The following is a 26490-nucleotide window of genomic DNA, read 5'->3' on the forward strand; positions in this document are numbered from 1 at the left end:
GGAGCTGCAGGGATGGGGGCTGAGGGACGGGGAGCTGCAGGGATGGGGGCTGCAGGACTGAGGGCTGCGGGACTGGGGGCTGCGGGGCTGCGGCACTGCCACTGCTCAACACCACCACCCCCGCCCCGCCAGCGCCTCCAGCTTCCACCAGAGCCACGGCGATGTGGGGCAATGGGCCCCGATTCAGCAGGGCAGCACGTGTGGCGTGGGAAGGCCAGCCACCTCCAGTGGTCCCCGAGCAAGACCGCTGCCCACTGCCCCAGGGACCTTCCGTTCATCTGCTAGGACTGGCTGGGGAAAAGAAGATGAGCATCTGAATCCACAAGTTATGGCTAAAGTCCTTTCGAAGGTCTGTTTTCTCCTTCGCTGTCAGCCCAGATGCCAAGGCTGTGTCCCATTCCCGGTTCACACCAAAGACATCAGTTGTGGATGGGATATCTTGCGGGTCAGCAGGAGGACTGGGCAGAGGGGAAAGCCTGAGAAGTCCCTGTGGTTCAGCTCCCATGTGTAAATCAGGGGCAGTCACCCGCTGTGCCTTACAGAGGAACCGGGCAGATACAGTGCTTTAAGCAGGGGAGGAGCCCACAGGGATGGGCTGTCAGTCCCCATGGCTGGCTGTCCATCCTCTGTCAATGGTTCTGGTTCAGCCCCAGTTAACACCATGACAGGTTGCTGACCAGCACCAGGTGGGGTCAGGGTCCCTTTCCCACCACAGGTTTGGTGCCCAAATGGATCCCAAAAGCACAGTCAGTGAGCCCCCAGTGAAACCCCATCAGCAGAGGGGTGTCCTGTTAGCAGCCAGGGACAATCTGCCAGCCCAGGACATTGTCACACTCTGCAAATCAATGGCCCCTTTGGATACTGCTGACACACCGCTGCTGAAAAACCCGAACATTCGCTGACAGCAAAGAGACCGGGTGCTAATGAGAGCAAACACGCCTGGCAGGGAAAAGGCAGACGAAAAGCTGCAGCAGAGGTGTGCTGGCTACTGGGGGCCAGGGCTACGCCAGGACCAGGAAAGCAGCTGGAGGGGGAAGGAAGCACCGGGAAGCTTCTTGTGGGGGTGTTTTTAAAATCACATCATGCCAGGTTCAAGTGTGGACTTTGCAGTGACACACAGGAGAACTGTCTCTGCGATACAAAAGTGGCCCAGACAGTGACTCATGATACTTCGGTGACATATTAAACACCTTATTTCCAGCTAACCAAAGACTTTTGAAAGAACAACCTGAGGTCAATGTGGTAAGTTGTCACCCTGTGGCAAACCACTCCTTGCAAAAATCAGCCTTTTGGGGGGATACTGCACAGTGGGTATCACCTGCGGCACAGCAGAGCGGGTCCCCCGGCGCTGCCAGCGCACTCCGTGTGCTCTACCAGCTCCGTGCCAGGATGCTCCCGGCCAGCGCTTGTCTGCTTCGTGGCTTTCCAAGACAGACCGAGTGCCCGGGGCTGCCCGCCCACCCCATTTACCGACAGCAGAAAGGAACGGGGAGGGCAGAGGAATGCAAACCAGGCTGGAGGACTCATTCACCCTCCCAGCTTCGGCGCGTTCCAGGCAGTCGTACTACAATGCAGCATTTTGTGTGCTGCAATCCATCCGTACACACGCTCGCCTCTCATCCTCTGCCAGGACTTACTCTCCCGAGGCACCTAGAGCTGAGTCTGTAATAAATCAGGCAGCAGCCTCCATCCAAGACACGCACACCCCGGTTCGGTCTGCTGAAAAAGCGCCTAGCTTTTCATCCGAACACCTGCAGCAGGCAGGCAGCCGCACTGACCCGGAGTGCGGCATCGCCTCCTGAGTGAAAAGCACGTTGGTCTTCAAACGCTGTCTTCCTGGCTGTTTTGCTGTACTCCGGCATTTTTCCTTTTCCCCATACAAGGCCGGGAGCTGGCTCCCACACCCTGATCCCTCGAGCTCTGGGTGCCCTGGTGGGGCTCAGTGCTGCCGAAGTGAGCTTGAATCCATCAGCCTCTGAATTCGGTGATGCGGGTGCTGAGCGTGGCCTTTGCTTTCTAATGAGCTGGTGAGAGACTGGCAGCAAAATCCTCCCAATGCACCGACAGAGGCTGGGAGGGAGACCTGGGAACGGGCACGTGCAGGGCATGGTGGGGAGATGTGCTCCTGCCCAGCTACAGCCATCTGGAGAAACGTCTCCAGCGGGAGAGGTGAGCACGGGGGGATTTTGCCTGGGCTCCTGCGGTAGCACAGCAGCAGATCCAGCCCTGGGCACAAGCACGGCTCTGCCAGCCACAGTTGCAAGAGCAGCAGTGGTGCCGGGAGCCCACTCGATGCGCTGAGACACTTGGGAAAGTCAGGAGAGTGACCAGAGCCAGAATGTGGGGTGTGGGAGAGCGGCCACGCTCCCAGAGACACCCAGCGAGGGTGGCCAGGACGCCGGCGGCCGGGGCAGCGCGGGGTCCCACCGCAGCACGGAGCCTGCGGGGACAGCTGCCCGGGGTGGGGGGCTCACAGCCTGAAGCTCCCTGCACCGCACAGGGGGGCACAGCCCCGCTTGGGGAAGGTGGAGCCGAGGACAAACCCATCTGGCTTTGCTTTGCACGCCGCTGAGATCTTTTCTGTTGGGTTTATTTTCACACAGATCCCCAGAACGCAGAGACGGGCGGGAAAGCAAGAGCTGAAAGCAAACAGGAAAGAGGCAGGTTCCCTCCACTTCTATTTTTAACACTGCAAACAGCATTAGTGTCATTATATTTAGAAAAAAAAATAATCCGGAGCGTTTCCTGCCTCCCCGTTCAATACCTTCAGCTATTTCCGTGCAGATGTTTCCAGGGGCCAGGGCTCAGAGGCAGGAGGAGAGAGTCTGGGCTCGTACCCCGCAGACCAGGACAAGGAGGGGAAGGTCCTGGAATAGGAAAGCCGGCTCGAAGCAGGTGTCTGTGGCCTTGCGTGGGGATGGGGAGGACAACCAGGCTGTGGAGGGCATGGCCAGGTCCCAGCAGAAGCTGCACGTCACCGCAGAACCTTCAAGCTGCCTCTCTGTGAGTTGTAGCACCTTTGGTGCCATCGAAGGTGGCATAACGGTGACTGCAATGCAGGGGAAGGCACAGCGGTACGGTCACAGCACAGGTTTAGGGGGAGAGGCTGTGGCAGCCGAGGCTGGAGGCATGGCTCTGCCCTGCTGTGGGGACCCTGTGCTGAGCAGAGCATCCCTGGGCCAATTGCTGGAGAAGGGGCTGGTCTGCAGCAGGGGTCACAGTGCCGGTCTCCTCTCCCACCCAGCACCGCCTCTGTGATGGAGATCACAGGCAGGACTGGTGAACAGCTGGAGCAGCAAAGCGAGATCTCAAAGCCAGGGTTGGACATAAAGGATCGCTGATGTCCCCTGGAGCTCCGCTTGTGTCTACCAGGCTGGTCGGCTTCGCCCGCACAGCTCCAAGGATCTTCCCCTCTGCTTTGACAGCTCTCGGCTCATTGCCTCGCACTCAAGGGCTGCGGTTTGCAAAGTGTTTGTGTTTAATTCTCATACAGGCGATCCAGAGCATGTTTTCTGGATGGCAGGCCAGCGGAGTGGCTTCGCCTGCGCAGGCAGCAGACCACATCTCAGCAGGAGTGGGGCATGTAAAGAAAACCAGGGTTTGCATGCGGTCAGCTTCTGGTGGTGGAAAGCGCAGTCAACCGCTGGGGAAACAGCTCTCCTAACCCCAAACACACTGCGCTAGATGTCACTTCCAGCAAAATCACAGCACGGGGAGACCAGATTTCTCCATGTGGCCCTGGGGAGATCCCTGCCCTGGGAAGGAGAGGGAGATAATGTGGGAAATGCGGCACGGACAGCATGCAGGGCAGCCACAAGCCCCTCAAAACATCCCCTCCAGCCTGGGCCGTTAGCGAGCGCTGAAGAGCAGCCTGGCTGCCCACGCACACACAGCTTCCACGCTCAAAGTCGCTGCCTTGGCAGTACCTGTTGGAGATGCTGTCCTTCACTGGGCTCAGCAAGAGCAGGGAGAGCACATGTCTGTCCTGGCCAACAGAGTGAGCTTCTGGGCTGTGCTTCCCTTCCTGGAATTTGGTCCACGAGAGGAGCTGCCTCATGAGATGCTCCCCTGGGGCTCTGGCTGACTGCAAACCAGAGGAAAGCTCCTGGGACAAGCCAAGGCATGGGTGAGGCTGCCATCGCCAGCTTTGGGCAACCAGGTGCAGCCAGTCCCATCAGTCAAACACTCCCTTTCTATATTTCCCTCCCCAAAGCCCTGCAGCGGGTGGAAATCCAGTCCCAAAGGGTCTTTAGCTGAGCACTCCATAAAGGATGCCTTGCAATTCCCAGTACAGCCCAGCCTGCCCCGGTTCCCAGCATGGCCAAGGGCAGGAGGCAGTCCCGCTGCAGCTCTGCCACGAGCCGCTTGGCGTTTTCCCAGGGTGGAGGCGATGGCCACGGGCGGGAGACTCGCTCTGCTGACCTTCGCAGCAGGAGCTCCGGCTATTTTTCACTTGGGGCTGCAGGGATGTGGGCTGCTGTCAAGGCACACATGGTTTTCACACCACCACCCTGCCCGCCTCGACGAGACGCCTCTGCAGATGGTCCCAGAAGTCTGTGGCCAGCTCGGCAACGCTCAGTGGGCTCCTCTTGCCCCAGGCTGTCCGAGCTGTCAAAGGGAGCCCACCAGTGGCTTCCTTGGAGGAGCAGTTCCCAGTGGTGCGGTCAGAGCCAGGAGGTGCTGATCTCTGTGCCAGAAACAGAACTGGCCCCGTTAAGCAAATAAAAAAGGCAATCCATGGCAAAGGGGAGCAGCCCAGAACGGGCAGATACTAATCCAGAACCTGACACATCCCAGTGAGTCACGAGTCATGGACAGGGGTTGGGTTTTGGGGTTTTTTTTTGTTTCTTTTTCTAAGAAAATAATCAAAGAAGCTTTAGTCAGAAAAGGAAAAGCTTCCAGAACAGTCTCCCTTCACATGGCAGGGAGGGCTGTGGGTGCAGCGACCCTGCACAGGCAGAGCTGGCACGGCTTAAAACCAGCAGGGTCCCATTAAATAAGAATTGGGGAGTTTTGCTGCAACTGCCAATCAAGCATCTCACGGGAGCGAGGTGGGGTGGCTGCAGTGCAGCAGCAGCCGGTAACTTGCTGCCGTAACAAGCTGTAAACAAGCTGTAACTTGCAGCTGGGTGACAATGGAGCTGTCACCGCAGAAGATGGAGACATCACCTTGTTTGATGGGCAGCAGAGCAGCTCGAGCGCTGCTTGAGCAGAAAGGCGAAGCTGTCACCACTCCATCTCCTCCCGATACCATGGTGCGGGGTGTGTGTAGCTCCCAGCCCAGGTGCTCTCTTCATCCGCTTTTCTTATTTCTGCCTCTCTGCCATCGTGGTTTCTGGGGACGGTCTCCTGAGAAGAAGCATGGGTGGTGGGAGGCATTCATAGTGGGGCTTTCCTGTCTCCCTGCGCAAGTGGGGCAAAAATGAGTCTGTCACAGCCTTTCTCCTTCCCTTTTCTCACCATGTCAGGGAAGCCACCAGTTGACAGGAGACCCTCATGCCCCAGGACACCATCCCCCAGCCTCTGCTTGCTTTCTCAGGAGGAAATTCCTGCCTCCTCTGGATGGCAAACCTGCTGCAGAGGATCTCCCAGGCTGCCCTTCCTCCTCCCGATCTGCTTTTGCGGGTGCGGTTCCCCAAGACACAGCCATGGCCTTGAGGACGAAGCATCTCTCCCATGCAGATCGACACCACGCTTGACACAGCTGAGGCTCAGCCAGCAGGAGGTCTGAGGACACCGTCTCCTCCAGCTCTGTCCCTGTGCTCCTGCAGGTCTCCAGCCCCCGCAGTGCCCACGCAGATCCCCTGCCCGGGCTGTGCCGGGTGGCAGCCCACCGAAACCTCCCCGCACCGTGGGGGCCAGCACAAGCCAGCCTGGCTGTAAAGAGCCAGTCTTGGCTCTGGCTTTGTGGTCAGAGCACAAAAGAAGCCCAGCCAAGCAGGCTGGTTGCTTTTAATTAGACTCGGGACCTGCGTGAGGCAGCCGCCTCCCCGTTCCTTGAGGGGTGGGGAGGGATTCTCGTTTAGCGGCCACCGGTTTGCAATTAGCAAGTCGCTGCTCTCCCACCTCCCACGGCAGGGGGGCACCCTGCCCCGTGGGCAGCCTGACAACTCGGGACCTGCGTGAGGCAGCCGCCTCCCCGTTCCTTGAGGGGTGGGGAGGGATTCTCGTTTAGCGGCCACCGGTTTGCAATTAGCAAGTCGCTGCTCTCCCCCCTCCCACGGCAGCGGGTCACCCTGCCCCGTGGGCAGCCTGACAGCCGGGCGAGAGCGCGCCCAGCCAAACACCTTTTACAAATCATCCCGCATAGTTCGCATTCTCGGCCGGTTTATGAGCATTTCAGCTCCTCATATTGATCAGGGCTGGAGCCGAAGTAATTACGTTCATCAGAAATAATTTCCCCTGATTTTGAGTCATATTTGAGCTGGTGCCCACCTCCTCCGCTCGCCCCTCGACACAGGCAGCTCTCTTTGCTTGCTGGTACATACTTTCCAGGCGACATCGTTGCTTTCATAACCAGAGTGAGACCGAGAGGCTTGTTTTTCTCAACTGGATCCCACACACACACTAAAGGTTTCGGTCGTGTCTTTATTGACTTGGCTGTGGATGTGGACAAGAGGAGGTGGTTTATGTAAAGTGCATGCTTGGGAGATGTCTCCAGATGTCTCTGGTGTCGGGAGGGGGCATAGGGGAGGGCTGGGGGCCTAGGACCCCTCTGCACGTGGAGACATCGCTGGCCTCAGCCTTTCTAGTCTCGCTCAGGAGATGGAGAGCAAGCCCAGTCCTTGCTTTACTCCCTGGGGAGTAGCAGCAGGTCCCCTTGCCGACTGGTTTTGGGTGGCCACCAGTCATTTGGGTTTTTCAAGTGCGGGGTGTGAACGAGGCACTGGTGCGAGACAGGTGAACTTCGGTCCTCCCCAGAGCAGCTCGCCGTGCTGAGCCCCGCTGACGTGCCCAATGGCTAAGCTGAAAACCCCTTCCCCTCACGGGCCAGGCTCCTTCCAAGCACCAAGGATGCTGAGACGTGCCTGGTGCACAAGGTCTTTGGGAAGGTCCCAGCAACAACCAGGAGTTTGCAAGGAAGCTGTGCAGAGCATCCACTGGAGATATGCCAGTGGAGGAGGTTCATCTTTGCCCCGGGTCACCGTCCCCTCCCTGGCACCATCCTGTCCCAACACCGTCCCCTCCCCTCCCCTGCACACAGTCCCAGTGTCCTGCATCCACCCGCACCCTGAGCTGCGTTGGCTCACAGTGCTCCTGCTGATGGCGAGCCAAGGCCAGCCCTGGGGTTGTGAAGGGCTCTGACATTTGGGAACAGACACAACCCGTGTCACCCAAACCTCTTCCAGCATCCCCCCGCTCCCCAGGCGCAGCACTGGCTGCCGCGTGGGTGCAGCACTTGCATCCTCAAAGGTCTTCCCAGTGTCACCGAAAACGGGGCTGGAGGGAAACACAGACATCACCAAAGCTCTCCCGCTCTAAAGCAGAGCTGGCAGCGGTTACAAGGTGAGTTTGGCGAGACCTAAAAGCATCGCTGGCTGTCCCTCAGTGCATGCCTCAGTTTGCGGCATATTTGATGCTGCAAGGGACATGGCAGCTGCTTGAGAACACACAGCACACTGGACCAAGACAAGAACTGAAGGAAAAACACTGTCTATTTTAGCCTGAAACCACAAGAAAAACAGAGATAGTCAAAAAGAATGAGCAATTTGATCAGGAAACATGAGTTAGCCGTGCAGCTCCATGGAAAATACCAAGTCAGTAACCACACAAGGTCAGAATCTCGGGTTTATATCTTGTCTGAAAGACAAAACTTCTAGTGAGATTTTTTAAAAGAAGTTTATGTTTGATGATGTTTGATACCAAAAATAAACTCTCAGAGGATCATAATGTTTGATACGTGATGATTTCTGACACTGTTTTCCAAACAATAATGGAAAGACTCATCTGGCTGAGGTTTCCAGGCTTTGTTTTATAAAAGTCTTATTCTTTGGTTTATCTGAATGTTTAACTTAGGGGGACAATTATGAATTGCTCTCGTCTGGACTGCAGAAAAAAAAAAAAAAAATCACACAGAATTAGTGCCCGGAGTTTGATATGCGTATTAAGAAAAAGCATTGTCCTTTCCCAACAGCTGATATAAGGCTGGGCTGTACTAATGAGAAGTCCCTCAGTCTGAAAGATGAGATCTCTCTATAGTTTTGGCTAAGCAAGCCCTTTCTTGGTTGTGGTAGTCCGTTTGCTCCCTGTGTAATCGCTCAGCTCCTTCCTCTTGGCAGTGTCAAACTTTGAGACCAGAACCAGCACCGAGTCCCATTTATCAGTGCTTCTTCCTAATGAAACCTACTTAAGAATGCCTGAAAAATGGTGAAGGATCAAGCGTCCCCACCACCACGCATGGCTGCCCATCCAAAAGCCGCTTTCTCCTCGGGAGAGGGCAATGCCCGGCTGCTGCTCGCTCCCTCGCCAGCCTCGCCGCGGCGGCTGGGAGCTCGGAGGGGTCAGCTGGTCCCAGATGAAGCCGAAGTTTTCTGATGTAGTTGCCTGACCATCAGAAACTGGACGGCAGCCCTGAATTCTTTTCTCACAAGTCACTTGGACAGGCACCAGATGGTAAATACTTTCAGCCTCTCCTAGCCCGGGTCTGGGGTGGAAGCAGTGACCTCAAGGTAAAAGATTGCCCGTCCCGTCCCTCAGGGTGGCCGGTCCTCCCATCCCGGCTCTGCTCTCCAGTTAAGGTGTGAGAAGCGGGGGGAATAAAAATGGCCAGACAGGCATGGAAATGGCCATCACCACCTCTCTCAGCTCTTGCTGTTTGAAACTGGAGCCGGATTCATTCTGGGTAGGAAACAACTTTTCCATCCTGCCAAAAATGAAGGTATTTCAAAGTTTCCCAAAGCCGGGGTGTTTCCAGAAGTCTCATGAAAAACAGCCAGCAGCCACCCCAAAGTATCCAACAGCTGAGGGAGACCTGAGACGGCTCCTTTTCGGCTCAGGGCTCTTGGTTTTTCCAAGCTAGGTGTCTGTCCAGCTTTCCCACCAGTGCTGTCCCCCATCCATGGACAGCCCTGCTTCCCTGCAGTGAGAATTTGAGCCAGGAGTGCCCAGAAGCAAAGGGAACGTCCTCCACACCAAGGTATGGAGCTGGGCTCACCCTAAACCAGTAATTTCACTGTTGATATGAAGAGGAACAAACTCACCAAGGATGGAGGACAGCCTAGTGCTCCCCAGCAGAGGTGGATGTCCAGACCCTGGTCTGGCCTCAGCCAGCTCTGGGGACGGTGTTCAACACATGGCATAGAGTAAAGAAGGAAAAAGTCTTGAGCAAAGGAAAGGGATGGAGGGAGAATAGGGTCTATATCCATCGCAGATGGATGCAATTTCAGCTGAGCAGGGTGCGCAAATGAGAGCTTTGCAGTGTTATTCACGATGGCACGTTAAATTGCACAGACATGAAAAAAACCAGCTGTCTAAAATGTAAATTCACTGGGTCAGTTCCTTCATTTCTATAGAAACAGCAGAGCTTGCCAGCGGCTAACTCAAAGGAGATGTATTCAGATCCCTGTATCAACTATTCTCTTGCACAACTGACCACAAAAAAAAAAATAATAATTACAACCTCCTCAAAAAACCTGACAATAATACCATGGAAACTGCGAAGCACAACATATGGAGTTAATTACTGGGTATGAAATCACACGTATGGTACAGAACACATATGGAGTACATGCTCCAGAGGGGAAGGGTTATAACTGAGTATTTATAAAATGAACTGCTAATGTGCTGCTCTCGTGTGGCTTTGCAAATCAAAGCCTGTGCAAAGGGCTGTATGGCTTTGCTGGGCTCTGCCTGCAGCCCCTGGTCCCCTGGCATGGTCACCTGGGCGGGCACGTGGGACCCCGACAGGCGGGAGAAGGGAAGCTCAAGCCCATATCACCATTTCACCCACAGAAAATACTCCTTGGGAAGGCAGAGTCATGGTGGACTTTGTGTACCCCTCCAGCCAGCTCCTTTGGGCACCCCCAAAACCCAGCAAGGCACCGCCGGGGAGTGCCGATGCCATCTGAAGCACGGGCGGCTGGCCAGGCACAGGATGGTGGGTTTGGCCCCTGTCTGGCTGCTTGGATTGGTGCTACGGCTCTCTGCCACTGCCTGAGCTCTGCTGGCTTCCTAGGGATGTCACACCATCACAGTGATGTCACCTTACTGCAACGTAATCTCAGTGGCAACAGGGATGTGAGGGGGGGAAGTAATGTCCCCTCTGGTCCCAAGCTGAGGGAGAGGGTAAAAAAGAGGTCCCCCACCCCAAAGAGCCGAACCTGTACCCAGGAGAGGGCAGGTACGGGGGGGAGTTAATCACCAGCAGGCTCCCCTGGGCAGCCCTGAGCCCCTGCCCCCCCGGGGGTGCCCCACTGCCCCCCCAGCCCTCACCCACGGGGCTGTCGGCTGCTCACTGAGGGCGACGAGAGGGTTTTATTTCCCTTACCAGCACCGCCACCTGATTTCTACATGGGCAATGAAGTCATGCCCATTAATCAGGAGTCCCTAATAAACACAAGCCTGGAATAATTAATTGAACTCGCCGTCCCCCTGCGGCAAGGCTGGATCAGCGCTCTGGCTGCTCGCGATGGCATTAGCTCTGGGGAGCGGAGGAGAAAATGGCAGCGCGAGGTGTGCCTCCAGCCTTTGGCGTCAAACCTTCTGGCTTGTGACCCTCCGTCGGTAGGGCCTGACCCCCCCCTTGCTAGAGAGGATGGAGCAATGCGCGGTCCTCACACCTCCCCTGCGACGGGCAGGGCTCGGGCAAGGCGGGGAGCTGGGGCTCCAACATGAGGAGCGGAGACTCCAGCGCCGGGATAAGTGACAGCAGCCTTTGGAAGGTGGCCTGGTATTTCCACAAGCTGCCATAACCTCGTTAACAGGCTGATTGCAGCTAACGAAGCAGAACCAAAGCGGAGAATCGGGGTGGTAACGGGAGAGCTCTGGCTGTGTGCTCCTCCCCGCTCCGTGCCCTGGCTCCCAGGCTACGGCAAGCGGCAGAGCTGAGGTCGGCATTGCTGCTCAGGTGACCAAGGACCTGTCACCTGCCTTTGCAAAAGCAAAAGGAGGGGTGAAAATGATGGAGGGCAGGATGGGGTATCGCTCCTGGATGCGTAATTTCAGTGCTCCGCCTCTACAGCCCCCGGCCCCTCCTGCGCGTTTGCCAACATATATCATAATATAGGATACATAGCAGCAGTTCTCACCGTGCCTGCAACACCGGGAGAGTCTGTGCGCAGCCACCAGGATCCGTCCCTTGGGCCAGGGCAGGAGCTCCAGGGCAGGAGCTCCCAGTTCTCAGCCCACGTCCTGCAGGCAAGGGGGGGTTGCGGGAGAGGAGCCGCGGAGAGCTGCAGGGCATCCCGCATCCTTACGTGAGCTCAGGCCTTTTCTTTGAGCTACGGACTCACAAATTGCCCTTCTTACATCTTGTGGTAAGATCCAGGAGATGGGAATGTGGAGAAGAGGCTCTCTTTCCTGAAGGTGTTGAGGTGTTTTAGTTTTTTTTTCTTTCTGAAGACCCAGCCTCACCACGAGGAAAGTTTGCACAGGGCAGACCAAAAAGTGGTAAAGCATTAGGAGGCAAACCCTGAGCACCTGCTCCTCTTCCCCCAAATTAGATTTTAAATACTCATGATTGCTTAAGCCAATCATAATTTTCCAGGAGCTGAATTGGGATTTACAAGGCTTGAAATCAGCAGGGCCGGACTGCAGCCCTCTCTGCATCATGTACCTGGGACAACGCCACACGATGTGCATCCAACCCCCTCCCCAGCAGCCCCCCCGGGCAGGACGGGGATGTTGTGGCAACACCACCACCACAGCAGATCCCTTCCCGGCTCTTGCTGTGCCAGAGAACGGAGAGGGAAGCACACCTCTACTGCCTGGAGAGTTTGCCTGGCAAACTGCTGCAACTTCAGTTGCCGGCAATCACTGTATGTCACTCACTGTCCCCAGCGATGGAGGGACAGGATCCTGCCCTTGACGGCAGTGTGGGCAACTCACCACTGTCCCACAGCCTGCCATGCACGGCGCTCGGCTTAAAGTGTAGGGGTGGGTCATGGCAATGTCCCAGAGCAGCTGGTGGCAGGGCCAGCCCCGCCAAACCCTTCAGGAGGAAGGTACCGGCTCCATCTGGGCAGACCTTGATCCGTAGGAAGAGGCATGGACCTTCCCTCCAGGTCCCGGCTAGCAGCAAGGTGCCGGGTCACCCCACCAGCCCGACTCCCCAGCCCTCTGCCGCGCTCCCCGGGGAGAGCGTCCCTTCCCTTCGCTCGCTGTCTGGGTGGAGAGCGAGTTCTCACCTTGAGGGGAGTGGAAATGGCAGCTGGAATGTGGGCTGGAAAAAAAAAATAGAAAGAGGAAAAAAGAAAAAAAGAAAATCTTGAGGCTTGTCCAAACCTAGTCATGTTTATATTGGAGCCTGTGAGTGACATCAGAGCAGGGAGAGTATAAACACCAGCAGGACCTACTCGGGGCTTTAAAACCTGCAAACACGCCGCTGCCTCCAAACTGCCTGGGGGGTGATGTGCTGAAGTGGCGGAGGGGAGAGCAGCATGAGGCTCCAGCTGGAGAAGCAGCTCCTCTTCCTCTCCCTCCTCTGCATCCTCTCCAAGGTAAGGGAGACGGGGCCCTGGGGTGGCTTTAGCCTTTCTCGGGGAAGCGCCCGGTTCTTGCAAAGTGAGATGCAGGGAGGACGGGGGTGTTACAACGAGCCCAGTGGCTAACGCCGGCTGGCAGACAGGCTGTATTGATGCAGTCCCACAGGGGCAGAGCTATGCTTGGGAGAGACGTTTGTAATTAAGCAGCAGGGTCTTAACGTTCATGGGCCAAAGGCGTCCATTGTGCAAGTCCACGGAGCACACAGGAATGACAGCAATGCGCTCTGTTTGCTCGCCCGTCCCTGCAGCTCTGCGGGGCTGTGGTATGCGTCCCTGCGAGCGAGCGAGCAGCAGCTCGGTGGTAGCGGCTCCCGCAGACTCCTTGGTCCCTGCCCAGGCTCCCCAGGCAGGGAGCCAAGCAGCCGGCACCAGCCTCGGCATTACTCAGCTCTCCCCCCTCCCCGGGATGCTCATGAACGCCAATACCTCCGACAGGATTTGGGTTGTTGTAGTGACTATTTTTTATTTTTTTTCTCTTGGACTCTGCTTGAAAATAGTTGCCTTTTTCAACAGGAAAGTTGAAAAGTTTGGTGTGTCTCAGCTCCAAGTTCTAATTGCTGCTTGAATCCCAAAGCAGACCTTGTGCAAGCAGGGACATCATGGCAGCGTCGTGCCTATTTGGCTCCTTTCCCAGACAGTTAAGATCTCTGATAGGAGCCACATTGTCATCTAAAGACAAGTTAATTACATGGAGCAGGGGGAAATGGATTAATGGAGTTGGCTTGGCTAATCTTTCTAAAACATTGATTTGTAATAGCAACCTCCTGAAAGATGAATAATGCCCTTGGCTGCCTGGGTAAGCCCTGATGGAGAAATGACTCCTGCCCCAGGCACTCATGAGCGCCTGGAGAATCACCAAGGAGCCTCGTGCCTCCAGCCCAAACCTGGCCACCACAGCCAGTCCTTCGGTCCCCGCCGCGAGGATCTCTCTGGTTTCTGCCGCACTAATAATGCCGCTCATTGATAAAACTAGAACCAGAGACAGAGTTCCCACCCCACTGGGATGTATTTTATGTCCAGTTGCTGGCACTGACATTTCCACAGCCCCATAAAAAACATCTGAACTGCTGCAAATGGGGAACAGATAGCACACCAGTACCTACCTTCTCTGTCTAACTGCTCATGTCAGAGCTGATGCTACTGGAAGAAACTAAAAGAGAAAGTAAAACAGTATCTAAAATCCACATGGTCCGGCTGAGCCCATCAATCTCTTGGCAGGCTCAGCAGACACACCAGTATCAGGACCAGCACAGGGATGAATTTTTTTGGTTGCGTGTTTGCTGAACTGCTGCCTACGCCACACGTGCTGGGCATGCAGCAAGCGGAGCGTGCGTGGCGCGGCACAGCAGGGCTGCCGGAGGGCAGCTCAGAGCCGCTGCGTGGGGCTCAGGCGCTGTCAGGCCAGTGCTGGCAAAGAACTCCCTTCCAAGCTGCAGAGCCAACTCGCTTGGCGTCAGGCCCCACATGCAACAGCCCTGTCAGATACGACATGACAGGAGCACAAGTGCTGCTTGCAAAAGCTGTTTCTGCCAGGGTAATTGTGCAACCAGAATGAGCCGTGGATATAAACACCTACCTGCCTGGGTGAGCCCCTGCAGGCACATCCCTGGCAAACAATCAGCTGAGCAGGCAAAGGACTGTGGTGCACAGCCCTGCCGAAGTGCTTACTCGGTCCAGCCAGGAGGGGAAATGTCGCTCCTGGTCCTCGAAAACGTGCCTACCTCGGGGCTCCTCGCCCAGAGGGCCAGGCCAGGCAGAGGATGCTGCAGGCAGGGCCAGGCAGAGGAGGCAGCTGGACCAGGAAGGAAAGCACTGAGGTTCACTTGGCTTCCGTTCCCCCACTGCCAACGCGATGCCCTGCTCCTTGGCACGAATGAGAGCTGTTAAGACCGTGCGCAGTGAGGCGCTGCGCCCTCACCATGTGCATTCAGCCCCTCCAAAGCCACGTCTCCAGCTGGGCACAGCCCGCTGCCTCGGGGGCAGGCATGGGGCAGGCTGCTTTCCCTCCCTCCATCCCACCGGGCTTCTTAGGGCAGCGTGTGGCTGCCTCCAGGGCTGCCGGCCCCCTTAAACAACCACCGCGACCTGGGATGTTCACCTTATAGCTCCATCCTCCTCCTGTGTATTCAGAGGAGTGGTGTGTTGAAGTCCCTATCCTGCAGAGTGCTGTGCATCCCTGATTCTCCCTGGTTTTCCATAGGTGCCCATCATGCTGTGTCGTAAGGGAACAGTAGCTTTCCAAGCTGCTTTGCGATGGATTTGCAGAGCCACCTTCCACCGAAAATCTGCCCCCATGATTGAGAGAAGGTTACCTGGCTGTCCCAGTGAAATAGCAGCCATTACCCAAAGAACAACCTGTATGGAATTAAGGATTGTTTTGCTTCCACAGGTTTGTGCCCAGCTGTGCCGGAGACCATGCTACTGCCCCTGGGTGCCACCTCGCTGCCCTCGCGGGTCCCCCCTGGTCCTGGACGGCTGCGGCTGCTGTAAGATCTGTGCCCGGCGCCTGGGAGAGCCCTGTGACTTCCTCCACGTCTGTGACCAGAGCCAGGGCCTCGTCTGCGACTACAGCGCGGCGCCCGCGGGGACAGGAGCCACCTGCAACTGTGAGCACAGGGGTGCCCGCTGCCCCCGGGGAAGCCCCCGCGCCCCCAGCCCAGCACATACCCCAGCTCTGGCCAGCACCAGGCATCCCGCAGCGCTTTCAGGGAAGCGGTTAAGGCTCTGAAAGCAGATTTACTGAGGCTGATGCATGCTGCTTGGCCTTGCGCTGCAGCTCCAGCCAGCTCTTGTGCCATTTACCGACGGGGGATTTGGGTGGTTTGAGCGGGGATGGACACTGGGATGCCAGGGATGCTGCAGTCACCTGCCACGGCTGGAACCTGGGGGTCCTGCAGAGAAGTTTCAGAGAAACTTTTTCTAGCCTGAAACCCCTGAAAAGCAGGGGCAGAGCTGAAGGGCAGTAGGTTTCTTGCCAAGTGGCGAGCTGCTGCTTTGGAAATCCAGAGATCGGGAGAGGAGGCAGGAAGGAGAGGAGGTTGGTGCAAACCTGTGCCTGCCTCACACACCTCTCAGTCACTTCTGTTGCCCCCCATTCAGCCCCTTCATGCCAGCCCCACAGTTTCCCCAGCAGTGCCCTCTGCCATCCACGTCTCTCTGTCACTTTGTCCCTAACGGGCTCCCCGGCTGTCGCTTGCAGTTGAAGACAGCGAGGAGGGCTGTGAGGTGAACGGCCGGGTCTATCGAGACGGGGAGGTTTTCCAGCCCAGCTGCAAACTCCAGTGCCGCTGCCTGGACGGGGGTTTCACCTGCGTCCCGCTCTGCCAGGAGGATGTCCGACTGCCCACCCCGGATTGCCCCTACCCACGGCGTGTGGAGGTCCCTGGGAAGTGCTGCCCTGAGTGGATCTGCGAAGCCCAGGACCGGCACTTCCTCCGGGATGCTGGGGCAGGTAAGATGCAGCACATGCAAATGAGGGGGTGCCCATGCAGGTCTCTGGGGATGGTCCCTTCACCCCAGGCTGTGAACATCAACAGGAGACACCTCATTGCACATTTCCCTGCCATGCAGGGCTATGCCCGCAGCACCCGCAGGGGACGCTGCACAGCACCTGGCTCCAACCACCCTTTTTCTCCTCATGTCTTTTCATCCAGCCCCCGGGGCAGCGTCCCCACCGCTGCCATACCCCTGCCAGGAGTGGGGCACGGAGTGGAGCGCCTGCTCGGCCACCTGCGGCGTGGGCTTTTCTACCCGTGTCTCCAACCAGAACCGCTACTGCAGGCTGGAGACTCAGAGGCGGCTCTGCATGGCCAGACCCTGCCCGGCCCTGCCAGCAGCATCCCTGGTGGTAAGTGAAGGCCTCGGTGAAGCTGATGCCTCTGGGCAACAAGTTTGACCGAGAAAGGGAAACGTCAGCCAACACGAGCCATGGGACCCCCGATTGCCTGTGGGCATCCCATCACCCCTCCCCAGCCACAAGCTGACCATGTCTCGGGGACAGATAAACCATCTCCTGAAACTGCACTTGGAAAACAAGGCGCAGACCTGAATTTTGAGGTCTTTGGATGTCTGAATCCAAAAGCACCGTGGATCCCACATAACCCTGAGCCCTGCAGGTGGGCTCGACCTGCCCCTATGGCTGGAGATGCATCAGCAGCTCCTGTCTGGCACCCTGCCTGTACCTGAGAGGGCTCTACCACCCCCTTAATTAGCCTGGCAGAGCCCCAGTGTGGGCACGGTGCAAAACTGCCTTGCTCGCATGCAGCCGGCGCTTTCCAGGGCCAGGCACCCGCACTGCCACATGCCCCTGCTCCCTAGACATGGGGGACACACCACCACCCCCTCCGTGTCCCCATCGCTCTCTGCTTTGCCTTTGCAGAGGGGAAGAGGAGGTCGTTTGTAGCTGTGCCCACTCTGGTTGCATCCTGGAGCCAACACCTTGTCCTGGCAAAGAGACTGGCACAAGCCCACGGCACTGTGGTTTTGGTGGAGATGGAGGACTCATCCCTTAGGAAACTGGGGAAGAACTGATGGACTTTGGCTGTAAAGGAGGGTGGAAACAGAGAAGATCCCCGTGTTACCCAGCACCTGCCCCCTCTGTGCACCACACTGCCCCAAACAGGGTTACTGGACAGCATCCCTGAGTTTCTTAGGCTGAACGAAACAAGAAATGGGAAAACCCTGCCCCGAGCGTGAACCCACCCAAGAAACCAGGAATTGGTCCTTTCCCAGAATGGTGGGGCTTTTGGCGAGGTGATGCTGCTCCTCCACCACATCACGCACACAGCTCTGCTCTGCAGGGGCTGCGAGAGAGACCGTCTCCAGCACCTGGAAGCCCAAATCTCGGGGGGGAACCCTCACGCTTTGGCCCCCCGGGGAAGGAGCAGGTACATCGGGCTGCACACCACAAGTCACCGCCGCACCAGGCTGAGCAGCTTGGCCGTACACGAGCTCAGCCATCCCACAATATCCACCCTGCAGCCCAGCAGCCGCCTTCCTGGGCATGGGCAGAGGCATCCTCCTGATGGCAGCTCTAATTCACCTTCCCCACATCTCTCCAGAATAAACACGAACCTTCCTGCTCTGCCTGGCCTCCTCCTCTCCAAAGCACTGGCGGTTTGGCAGGGCTTCGGCGAGCGAGGAGCTCAGACGCAGGAGACACCCGCTCCACAGCACCAGACATACCGCCTGCCATCCAAGCACATACCCCACGAGCCAAGGCCAAAAGAAAAGCAGGAAAAAGAGAAAACAAATCGCAAAGATGAATCGGGGCCCTCTCCCGACCGGCCGGAGCTGCTCCAGCTATGCAAGAGTCAGCGCAGGAGAGCTGCTCGGCAGCTCTGCCTTTACTTTCTCACAGCGATAATCCTTCTGGATGATTGAAAAATGAAACTCAAATGCCCTCTAACGGCCTCGCACAAGCGTGCAGGGGGAACGCGCGTCTCACAGTGGGGCAAGAGGGGCAACTGGAAGGAGCAGCGGTTTAGGTGATGTGTCCGGGTGAGATCTGGGCAGTTTAGATGTGTATTCGTGGAACTGAAAATAAAGACGTGCTCATCTAGGTGTGGAGCTTGTCTGGGCCTGTCTGTGCCGGGTGAACCCTGCTCCGGTGAGCCCTGGGGAGCCCTGCTGCTCACTCCAGCTCGGCTGCTGCAGGAAAGGCCTGACCCAGGACCGGGCAGCTTGGAGGCACCTCAATTCAGGCTGCTTAGAATAAGAAAAGAAAAAAAAAAGGTGAATCAAAGCACCGAAAACTTTATTACAGTATATTATATCCTGGATTAAACTCTGCCCCTTTGTTTTTACCCAGCCGTAACTCCATCAGTTCTGCCGATGTGCCCGGGTCTCCGCTCGCTGCGAGGATGCGTGGGAGAGCACGGCATGGCGCTGGCTGCATCACTGCCGGGTCTGCAGCCCCAGGCACAGACCAGGCCATGCCTCTTTTCAGCCTCCCAAAAATCAAAGCCCCAATTCTCCCCCCCCCGTAACTCATGCCTCCTCTCGCCAGCCCCACACCTCCTCTGCTCACCTCGGAGCAGGATTTCCCCAGTATCGTGCCACCATCGTCACCAGCTGACTGCCCTCCTGGCCCAGGCCAACATGGTACCGGGGCAGATTTAGGGGTGCAGGGGCAAAGGAGCTCCTATCTCCTGCCCAGGGGAAAGCCTCTCCACAAGCAGCAGGAAAGGCAGCAGGGCCAGGGCAGCCGCTCACCCACTCCCCCAGCCCCTGCAAGTGCTGAAAATAAAATTAAAGTCAAGGATGCTTTACAGACACCTCTTGGCTGGGGCCGGGGGTGGTGTGGGGGGGTGGAATATCTCACTGCTCATGCAGTAAAACATTGCTTACAAAGAGAATTATTTACTGTGATCATCTGGTGCTCTGCCTGAATACAAATCGTTAATTCAGTTTGATACAGGGGACACGGCGAACCGCTGGCAGGCAGCAAACCGCAGAATGAACGTGGCCCGGTCTGCAGCTTTTGTTGACTTATTTCACCTCTGCGATGGCCGTGCCAAAAAAGTAGTGACACAAGGCTCACGTAAAACTTTAAAACCACAATGTTCCTCAACTGACATGGGTAAGACATGTTCTGTATACTGAAAATCCTGTTTTTAAGCCAGTTTTTGTCTGAGCATGTTGGGACATGGCCACCAAGGCCGGGTGAGCTGCCAGCAGGGAGTGCTGCCAGGGCTCTCACCCCCTCCCAAATCCTGCCCAGCCACCTCTGGGTGATGGTAAAATTCAAAAGGTCACTTTATAAGCAGCAACCTGTAATTCTTATCTCAAACAGAAATGACTCAATGCACCTCTGCTATAATTTTCCTTTTTTTTTCCCCTGCAAAATGTCATTTCTCCCCGATTCACTAAGCAGAAAACATCTAAATAATGAATTAATGAATCCAAATAAATCAGAGTTATTTTTCCCTAAGAATACAGGGAAATCAGCTCTTGCAATGTGATTGCCAGCCTCACAATATTTGCTCTTCCCTCTAAAGCCCTGCTACCCTGGGAACATGTGGTTATTTGAGGATCGGGTTTATTGCAGCCTCTGACACAGCGGGTCCGGGGCTTCGCATGCTTCTGTGGGGCAGGAGGTAAATATTCAGCCATCCCCAGATGATTGCGGTCACTTGTAAAGATAAAAAAAAAAACACCAAAACCCAGATGACAACTCACCCCTGTCCTCAAGGCACACTGCCACATCTGCACACATAAATGGCATGTGATTTGACAACCATATTCCTGAACCAGCAGTGAGCAACAGATGATAGCTCATTTCAGCGCTAGAACACTCACCAGCCGAAGGAGAAACTGTGTGCTACAGCATGAGTAAACAATGTGCATCAGATATTTTTTTTTCCCAAGCCATTCTCATGACTGATGATTTTTAAATGCATGGTGCTGGCTGAGAAAGGGCTGGATGAGCCCCTCATTAAAGCTAAATGCTTTCAGATACCTCCCTGAAGACAAGAGTGCAGTGCTTAATAAAAAAAAAGAGGCAGATCAAGGCCGTTTTTTGCTGTTGGTGAAGGGCCTTGAATTGGTTGCCTAAAAGCCCATCACTCCGGTTATGTGTTTGCTACTCACAAGAGCTCTTTCAGCCCTGTGTTCTCACACTGCCCTGGACACGGTGGCAGCAGCATCGCTGCCATGTGCCCGAGCCAGGCACTGAAGGGGAACATCCTGATAGGGGATGCTCTGGCAGAGTTGGGTGGTAGCACCTCTATTGTGAGTGAAATCATGGGTCAAGAGGACAATATAAACACACGAGAGGGGAGAGGAGCTGTGCCACTGCGTGCGTGCCTCCAGCAGGTCCAGGGAGCAAGAGGTGTGGAGGGCACAGGGCTGCAGCCGGGCACGGGCAGTGCTCCCTGTGCTCTGCCCCGCTCCTCTTTTCCCACCGCAGGAGGCACCCAGCCCCAAGCCTTCCTTTTGGGGACCGAGAAAGTTTTGTCTACGCTGCTGAGAGCAGCTCATGACCCTTCCCATGACTACAGCAGTCTTCCCAGCCAGCTGCTCTCTCTGCCTCAGTTTCCCCAGTGGCTGATGCTCTGGGACAAAGGGAACTGGTCCCAGTTTGTTCCTCTCATACTGCTGCACTTTCGCACCTCCATAAAGTTGCTCTGCAAGTGCCACCCCAACCCCAGGCTGCAGGAGCAGCTGAGATGCATGGAGGTGAAGGGGGCGGGAGCAGGGCAGGATGGAGGACTGCCTTCCTGAGAGGTGAGCCCCTGTGGACCCCCTCCTCTGCTGCTGCTACTCCAGGAGCACAGTCCCACCAGAGCCTCTGCAAACCTCAGAAAGGCCATCTCCTCACCCCGTGGAAACAGCTTTTAAGCTGCACCTCTTGGGACATGCCTGTAGTGGACAGATTTTATCATGTCGGCAGGAAATAACATACAGCCTTTCCCATCATTTATCTGCTCCAGCAAGCACTTTTTGGAGTCAACACGCTGATACATACAACAAGCAGCTACTGTCACCCCATGTCTTGGGCTTCCCTATGCTGACCCCGACCCGCCATGCCTGAGCATGGTCCAGCAGAGACGTTCGGCTGCTCCCAAAGAGGGAAGGGCAGTCAGGATGGCCCGGCAGGACTTGCCCCACTCCTTCCCCGCTGACGGATGAGACATCAGCCTCTTCCCACCCCCTGCCCTAGATTAAGTTCCAGGAAAGCAGGTGGCTGTGGCCCTTCCTGGGCCCAGCCCTTCAAATAAAGTTGTTTTGCCAAGGTCGTTTCCCTATGGCTTGCCAGGGTAAACCTTCTCCCTTCTGATTGCTGGCATGTTTACTCCTGCGCCTAGAGATAAAGTTATTTCTGGCCTCATTTATACGGCGGCAGCTGCTCAGCAATGCAAACGGGGGCTGCCTTTCCTTGGGGGTCCTCTTTGGGGTCGCTGGTTTTAGCTCTTGCCCCCACCTCACGGTAGCTGGGTGTCTTCTGCGTGACATCCCCCGCGGCAGGAGAGGAAGGTGACAGCCTGTCGCGCATTCCCTCCCTGCGTGGGTCAAAGAGCTGGGGCGGGGGAGAGGATTTTTGTACTTGGGTAGGGATACAGAAGGCGGCAGCAAGAGCAGGACTTTGCTGTGTGCTTGGGGAAGGTGCAGCCGTTCGGCAAGGAGCAGGGCTGCTGGCCTGGTTGTCGGCTGGAGCGGGACGGGCAGCACGAGCCCCCTGGAGAGCTGCCGGTCTCTGCCTTACCCCTGTTCCCGGTGTTCCTGGATGGACGGTACGGTCTGAGCAGCGGGGCCAGGAAAAAGGCTGCCAGGAGTGGAAGTGAGGGGCAGTTCATGGGGTTCAGCCTTCCAGCCCCCAGTCTGGAGGTACGGGGGGGGTTTCTCCTCACCCTGAGTGGGACAGAGCAGGACCAGGCTGAAAGCTCTGGCCCCCGTGCTCAGACATCTCCCACTCACCCCCATGAAGAGCCCCCCTCCCTGCTGCCTTCCTCCCGCTCCCTCCAGGCACGCACGGTGTCCGAAATAGCCGTGGGCTTGCGCTTCCCCGGCGCCCGGCTCAAAATATCTCAAGTGGGCTGACGGCAGGCGCCAAGGGAGCGGCGGAAACCTCCGGCCACCGAGTCTCTGCGCTGAGACGGCCCTCGCCACATCCTCCCCACGCTCCGAGGGAGCGCCTGCGCCCTCAAACCGCCCCAGACGGGGCCCGGCAGGAGCGGGAAGCACAGGCCTGGGGAACACAGGGCTGCCGGCGCCGGGCACGGCGCTGCCGGGGCCGCCCCGTCTCTGCCACCACCAGCACCGCCCCGGCAGTGGCCACCCCACCGTGGGACAGGCCACCGCAGCGCCCGATGGCCACCGAGACTGTCAGCCCGTGGGCCGGCAATGGCAGCAGGGCCCTGTGCCCCGTGGACACCGCCTTCGCCCAGCGCTTCTTGCCTGCCGTCTACCTGGTGGTGATCCCCCTGGGGCTGGCGGGGAACGGGCTGGGGCTGTGGCACCTCTGCACCGGGCGCCGGCAGGGCGCCCGCCATTCCCTCGTCCTGCTGGTGGGCAACCTGGGCCTGGCCGACCTGCTGTACGTCAGCACGCTGCCATTCCTCGTCAGCTATTACCTACGGGGCAGAGTGTGGCTCTTTGGGCAGGGCTGGTGCCAGATCACCCGCGGCCTCTTCCACCTCAACCTCTACGCCAGCATCGGCTTCCTCACCTGCATCAGCGTCCACCGCTACCTGGGCATCGTGCACCCGCTGAAGGTGCGGGGCAGGTACCAGGGGGCAACCTCCTCTGCGTGGCTCAGCGCGATGGTCTGGGTGTGGGTCATCGCACAGATAGCTCCCGATTTCACCTTCAGCAAGATGGATGACATGGGAACACGGTGCCATGACACGACAGGGCATGAGAACCTGGGCCTTTACTTGCCGTACACCGCAGCCATCACCGTGACTGGGTTCGTCATCCCGTTCCTCATCATCGTCGGGTGCTACTGCCATGTGGTGGTGGTGCTCTGCAGGAACGACACCATGGACCTCAGCCTCAGGAGAAGAAGCATCAGACTGGTGATTCTCGTGATGGTCCTCTTCTCCATCTGTTTCCTCCCCTACCACATCTTCAGAAATCTCAACTTGTTGTCTCGAGGCTGGCAACTGCAAGGGTCCTGCACACAGACTTTAAAGAACATCTATGTTTCCTACCAGGTGACCCGGGGCCTGGCCAGCCTCAACAGTGCCTTCAACCCCTTGCTCTACGTGATGACCAGAGAGGACTGCGTGTCACGTATGAGCACCATCCGTCAAAGAGCCAGCCAGTCCCTGGGGTTCACCTTCAGGAGGAAAACCTTTTGCCAGGCAGATGAGAAGAAGATGAGCATCATTCTTGGCGAGGAGGAAGCTTCTGATGAGCTCTGAGGTACCCAACACCCCCTCCAAAGGAGGCACCACTTCAGTTTGCACTTGGCCCCTTCTTGGCGGCCGGCCCCCACCTTGATGCCTGTTTTGCAGAGAGATGGTGACTGCAGCATCTTCCAGAGATTCCAGTCTCACACAAGGGACGGACAGGACTGCCAGTGTCAGGGAGCAAACTGGGACCAGGCTTTCAAGCAAAGTTACTCAACCCAACCATTTTGCCTATGGTACGCCTAGAGATGGAAAGATACGAACACTGTGTTTACTCCAGTCCTGAAGTATTTCTCAGTCCAGCCTCCAATGCTGGTTAACATCCAGTCCAAGCTGGTTAACATCCCCCTGGCTGCTGATCGAGCTCCTCAGTGAGTGAGGGATGGGGGTCAACGATGTCTTGTCCCCTCTCCCCCAATGGACGTGAGTTTGAGACAGGATTCCCTCCTTCACCCAAGGAGAAGGCACCCGTAATTAATTACCTGCATCGCAGAACAGCTGAGAGGGTGAATTTTTGCAGGGGGAAGTGCTTTGGAAATATTCATAAAAACATCAGGTTTTAAATATATGACTAATCTGTGCCAGTTCCTGGGTTAGTTGTTCCTGGGTGACTGAGCTGCTTCAGGATCTGTGTTATCTTCTACTGCCCACCTCCTTCACAGAAGAAAAAAGCATTTTAGCATTACTCACTCTTTTTTTGGAAGAGCATACAGCAGAAAACAAATTGGCATTTTAAAGTTTCTGGAGGCTGTTGGTTGGGTTTGGGGTTTTTTTTTTGCAAGGCAAATGACTGCAGTAGCCTAAACCACCGTTCTCAGCAGGCAAATCGCAGGAGACTTCGAAATCTTCAGGTGGGTGGCTGCGTTTTACTCTTGCATCCAGCCTCGCGAGGGGATTAGACATGTCTATTAAAAATTAGACATGCAAAAAAAAAAAAAAAAAAGAGGCAACGCTGGTTTGAAGGCTTCTGAAGGCGAGATTCAATGGCAAAGGCAGTCCATGTGTCATTGCCGGGGGCTGTGGGGGTCTCTGCTGCGGGGGGAGCAGAGGCTCCCAAGTGGCGTTTTGGTTTTTGCTCTTGATGTTCCACACCAAGAACAGCTTGAACCTTTCCGTCCTTGTGAAAGCAGCAACATGATTTGCAGCAGCAGATCTCACAGCTCAGCCGAAGGAAGTGAATTGTGAGTTAAAATCAGCCTGTGCTGGGAAAGTGCCGCCCCACAGACGCTGCGCTCTTTGGACCAAAGCCCGATGTTTATCACATTCAGCTGCTCCTCGCACAGACCCACCTTTGCTGCTGTGCAAAGGGAGCCGGGGCTGGCTCTCAGATGGAGTTAATATGTCTGAAGTGCAAATAAACACCTAATGCTTTCAGTCGTGAGTTGTCTGACTTCTTTTAACGCTTTACAGGAACACAGGAGTCAGCTGGCCTACGGGCTGGAGCGGGGGCCCGCCGGCTGCAGGGAGTGGGGATGAGTTTCCCAGGGCTCTGCCGACGGGGAGCGCTGCCTGCCTGCACGGGGAGACTGCAGGCGGCGGTTGGAGAGCAGCACTGGGTCAGGCAGGCGCTAAGGTAGGTCCCCAAAATCTGCTCAGCACCTGGCAGGGACCTAGCAAAGCCCTGAAACTTTCAGCTCCCACCTCATCCAAGAGGCAATCGAAAGACAAAGCTGAAATTCCCAAATGAGTTGTTCTTCTGTCAGTTGTTGTTCTTCTGTCTCTGCTGTAGGGAAGATCTTTGGGACATTAGGAGCGGCTCTGGTCTCTGCTGCTTGCACACCTTCCCTGGATCCGGGCTTCTCCAGAGCTCTGAACTCTTCTCCTCCTTTCCTGAAAAAATACCAACGCTTCTGAAAGCTGTCCAGCTCTTCCATCGTCGCACATGGATCTTATCCATGATGCTACAGCTCCCCACAGCCCACAGGAGCTGCAGCACCCTGTCACTGCACCCACTTTGTGCATGATTGATTGAAATAAAGCATCACTGCATCCTGGGATGGGAGCACTGCGTAGGAAGTGCCAGCAAACTCTGCTGTCACCTTCTGCATTGCTGTGCCCAACTCTGTCTTCTCCAGTGCCCCCTCATGTCATGTTAATGATGATTTAAAGATCTGTATCCGAAGAAGCATCTCTGAGCCTTAGGGACAGTTGCAACCATAAATCTGCTCATTTTTCCGTGTCCTGCATCTGTCAAATCAGCAAAAGCCATTAAGGATCTGTGTATTGGCCCTGAGATACAGGGTTTTTTTGGTATCTCCTGCTTTGCAGCCCCCTTGATTCTCAGACAATGTTGCCTCCCTTGTGAAGGGGAGCAGCGAGCTCCTTCCCTTTATTAGCTACATGTGTAATTAAGAGCCAACCGCTGGCACATGAGCTTTTTGCAGGTGATGATGGAGCAGCAAAGTAGCCCTCCTTCCTCCAGCCCTCGCCATCAAGGGAGGCTCCTTCCCTCACAAGGGGCAGCTACTGCTCTCTGCAGGATGCTACAGGTGCGTGGTCACCGCTGGGGACCCGCCCAAAACATGTGGGCACCACTGACCCCTCAAAACCTCCCCAGTGCTCTTTATCCCCTGGCAGCAGAGGGGTGGCATCGTCCCTGGCGCAACCAGCACGGGCACCTCTTGCTCTTTGCCGGTCCCTGTTCACGGCGTGGGGAAGCGAGGATGTAGCACTTGTTTTGTCAGTGGGTGAGGGGACAAGGAAGGCGGGGAGCTGCCCTATTCCTCCTTCCTCTTCTCCCAGCGGCTCTGGGAGCCCAGCTTCTCCCAGCTCCTGCTGGCAGGAGGGGGTCAGTGCCCACTGGAGTTTCTGTGCCATGGTTGCAATGTGCACTGGGCATCAGCCTGACAGGTTCCTTTACACGAGCTGCATGTCCTCATGGGGTGAGATGGCTCCGCAGGAAGAAATAAATTAATTTCACCTCTTTTGGGCTCCTG

General features: G+C 56.4%; 4 protein-coding genes across 4 annotated transcripts in view; 3 read left to right on the top strand and 1 right to left on the bottom strand.

The window, feature by feature from the left end:
- ADA (adenosine deaminase) overlaps window positions 1-11408 on the bottom strand; it is a 42228-nt gene extending 30820 nt beyond the window's left edge. The window contains exon 1 of the mRNA XM_009890312.1: window positions 11247-11408. Within this exon, the coding sequence (XP_009888614.1) occupies window positions 11247-11408 (162 nt within the window). The remainder of the gene's footprint in view (window positions 1-11246) is intronic.
- A 1188-nt stretch (window positions 11409-12596) lies between these two features.
- Window positions 12597-22241, top strand: WISP2 (WNT1 inducible signaling pathway protein 2). The gene is made up of 6 exons (XM_009890419.1): window positions 12597-12656; window positions 15091-15307; window positions 15901-16188; window positions 16355-16548; window positions 21807-22028; window positions 22167-22241. Exons 1-6 carry the CDS (start codon window positions 12597-12599, stop codon window positions 22239-22241), a joined length of 1056 nt encoding a protein of 351 aa, XP_009888721.1.
- Window positions 22242-22510: 269 nt separating this feature from the next.
- On the top strand, window positions 22511-23566 carry LOC104290288 (P2Y purinoceptor 1-like). Its single transcript, XM_009889407.1, has one exon. It carries the CDS (start codon window positions 22511-22513, stop codon window positions 23564-23566), a length of 1056 nt encoding a protein of 351 aa, XP_009887709.1.
- A 383-nt stretch (window positions 23567-23949) lies between these two features.
- Window positions 23950-26490, top strand: part of LOC104291281 (potassium channel subfamily K member 9-like) — an 18539-nt gene continuing 15998 nt past the window's right edge. Inside the window, exons 1-2 of the mRNA XM_009890530.1 lie at window positions 23950-23977; window positions 24965-25127. Of these exons, the coding sequence (XP_009888832.1) occupies window positions 23950-23977; window positions 24965-25127 (191 nt within the window). The remainder of the gene's footprint in view (window positions 23978-24964; window positions 25128-26490) is intronic.

The sequence above is a fragment of the Charadrius vociferus genome, unplaced genomic scaffold (assembly GCF_000708025.1).
Source record: "Charadrius vociferus isolate BGI_N301 unplaced genomic scaffold, ASM70802v2 scaffold280, whole genome shotgun sequence".
Lineage (NCBI taxonomy): Eukaryota > Metazoa > Chordata > Aves > Charadriiformes > Charadriidae > Charadrius > Charadrius vociferus.

Excerpts from the sequence above, each read along its gene's own strand:
- WISP2 (XM_009890419.1), top strand. The coding sequence starts at position 12,597 with ATGAGGCTCCAGCTGGAGAAGCAGCTCCTCTTCCTCTCCCTCCTCTGC. Across the intron at positions 12,657-15,090 it reads TCCTCTGCATCCTCTCCAAG|GTTTGTGCCCAGCTGTGCCG; the intron begins GTAAGGGAGACG and ends TTGCTTCCACAG. Across the intron at positions 16,549-21,806 it reads TGCCAGCAGCATCCCTGGTG|GTGCAGCCGTTCGGCAAGGA; the intron begins GTAAGTGAAGGC and ends TGCTTGGGGAAG.
- LOC104290288 (XM_009889407.1), top strand. The coding sequence starts at position 22,511 with ATGGCCACCGAGACTGTCAGCCCGTGGGCCGGCAATGGCAGCAGGGCC.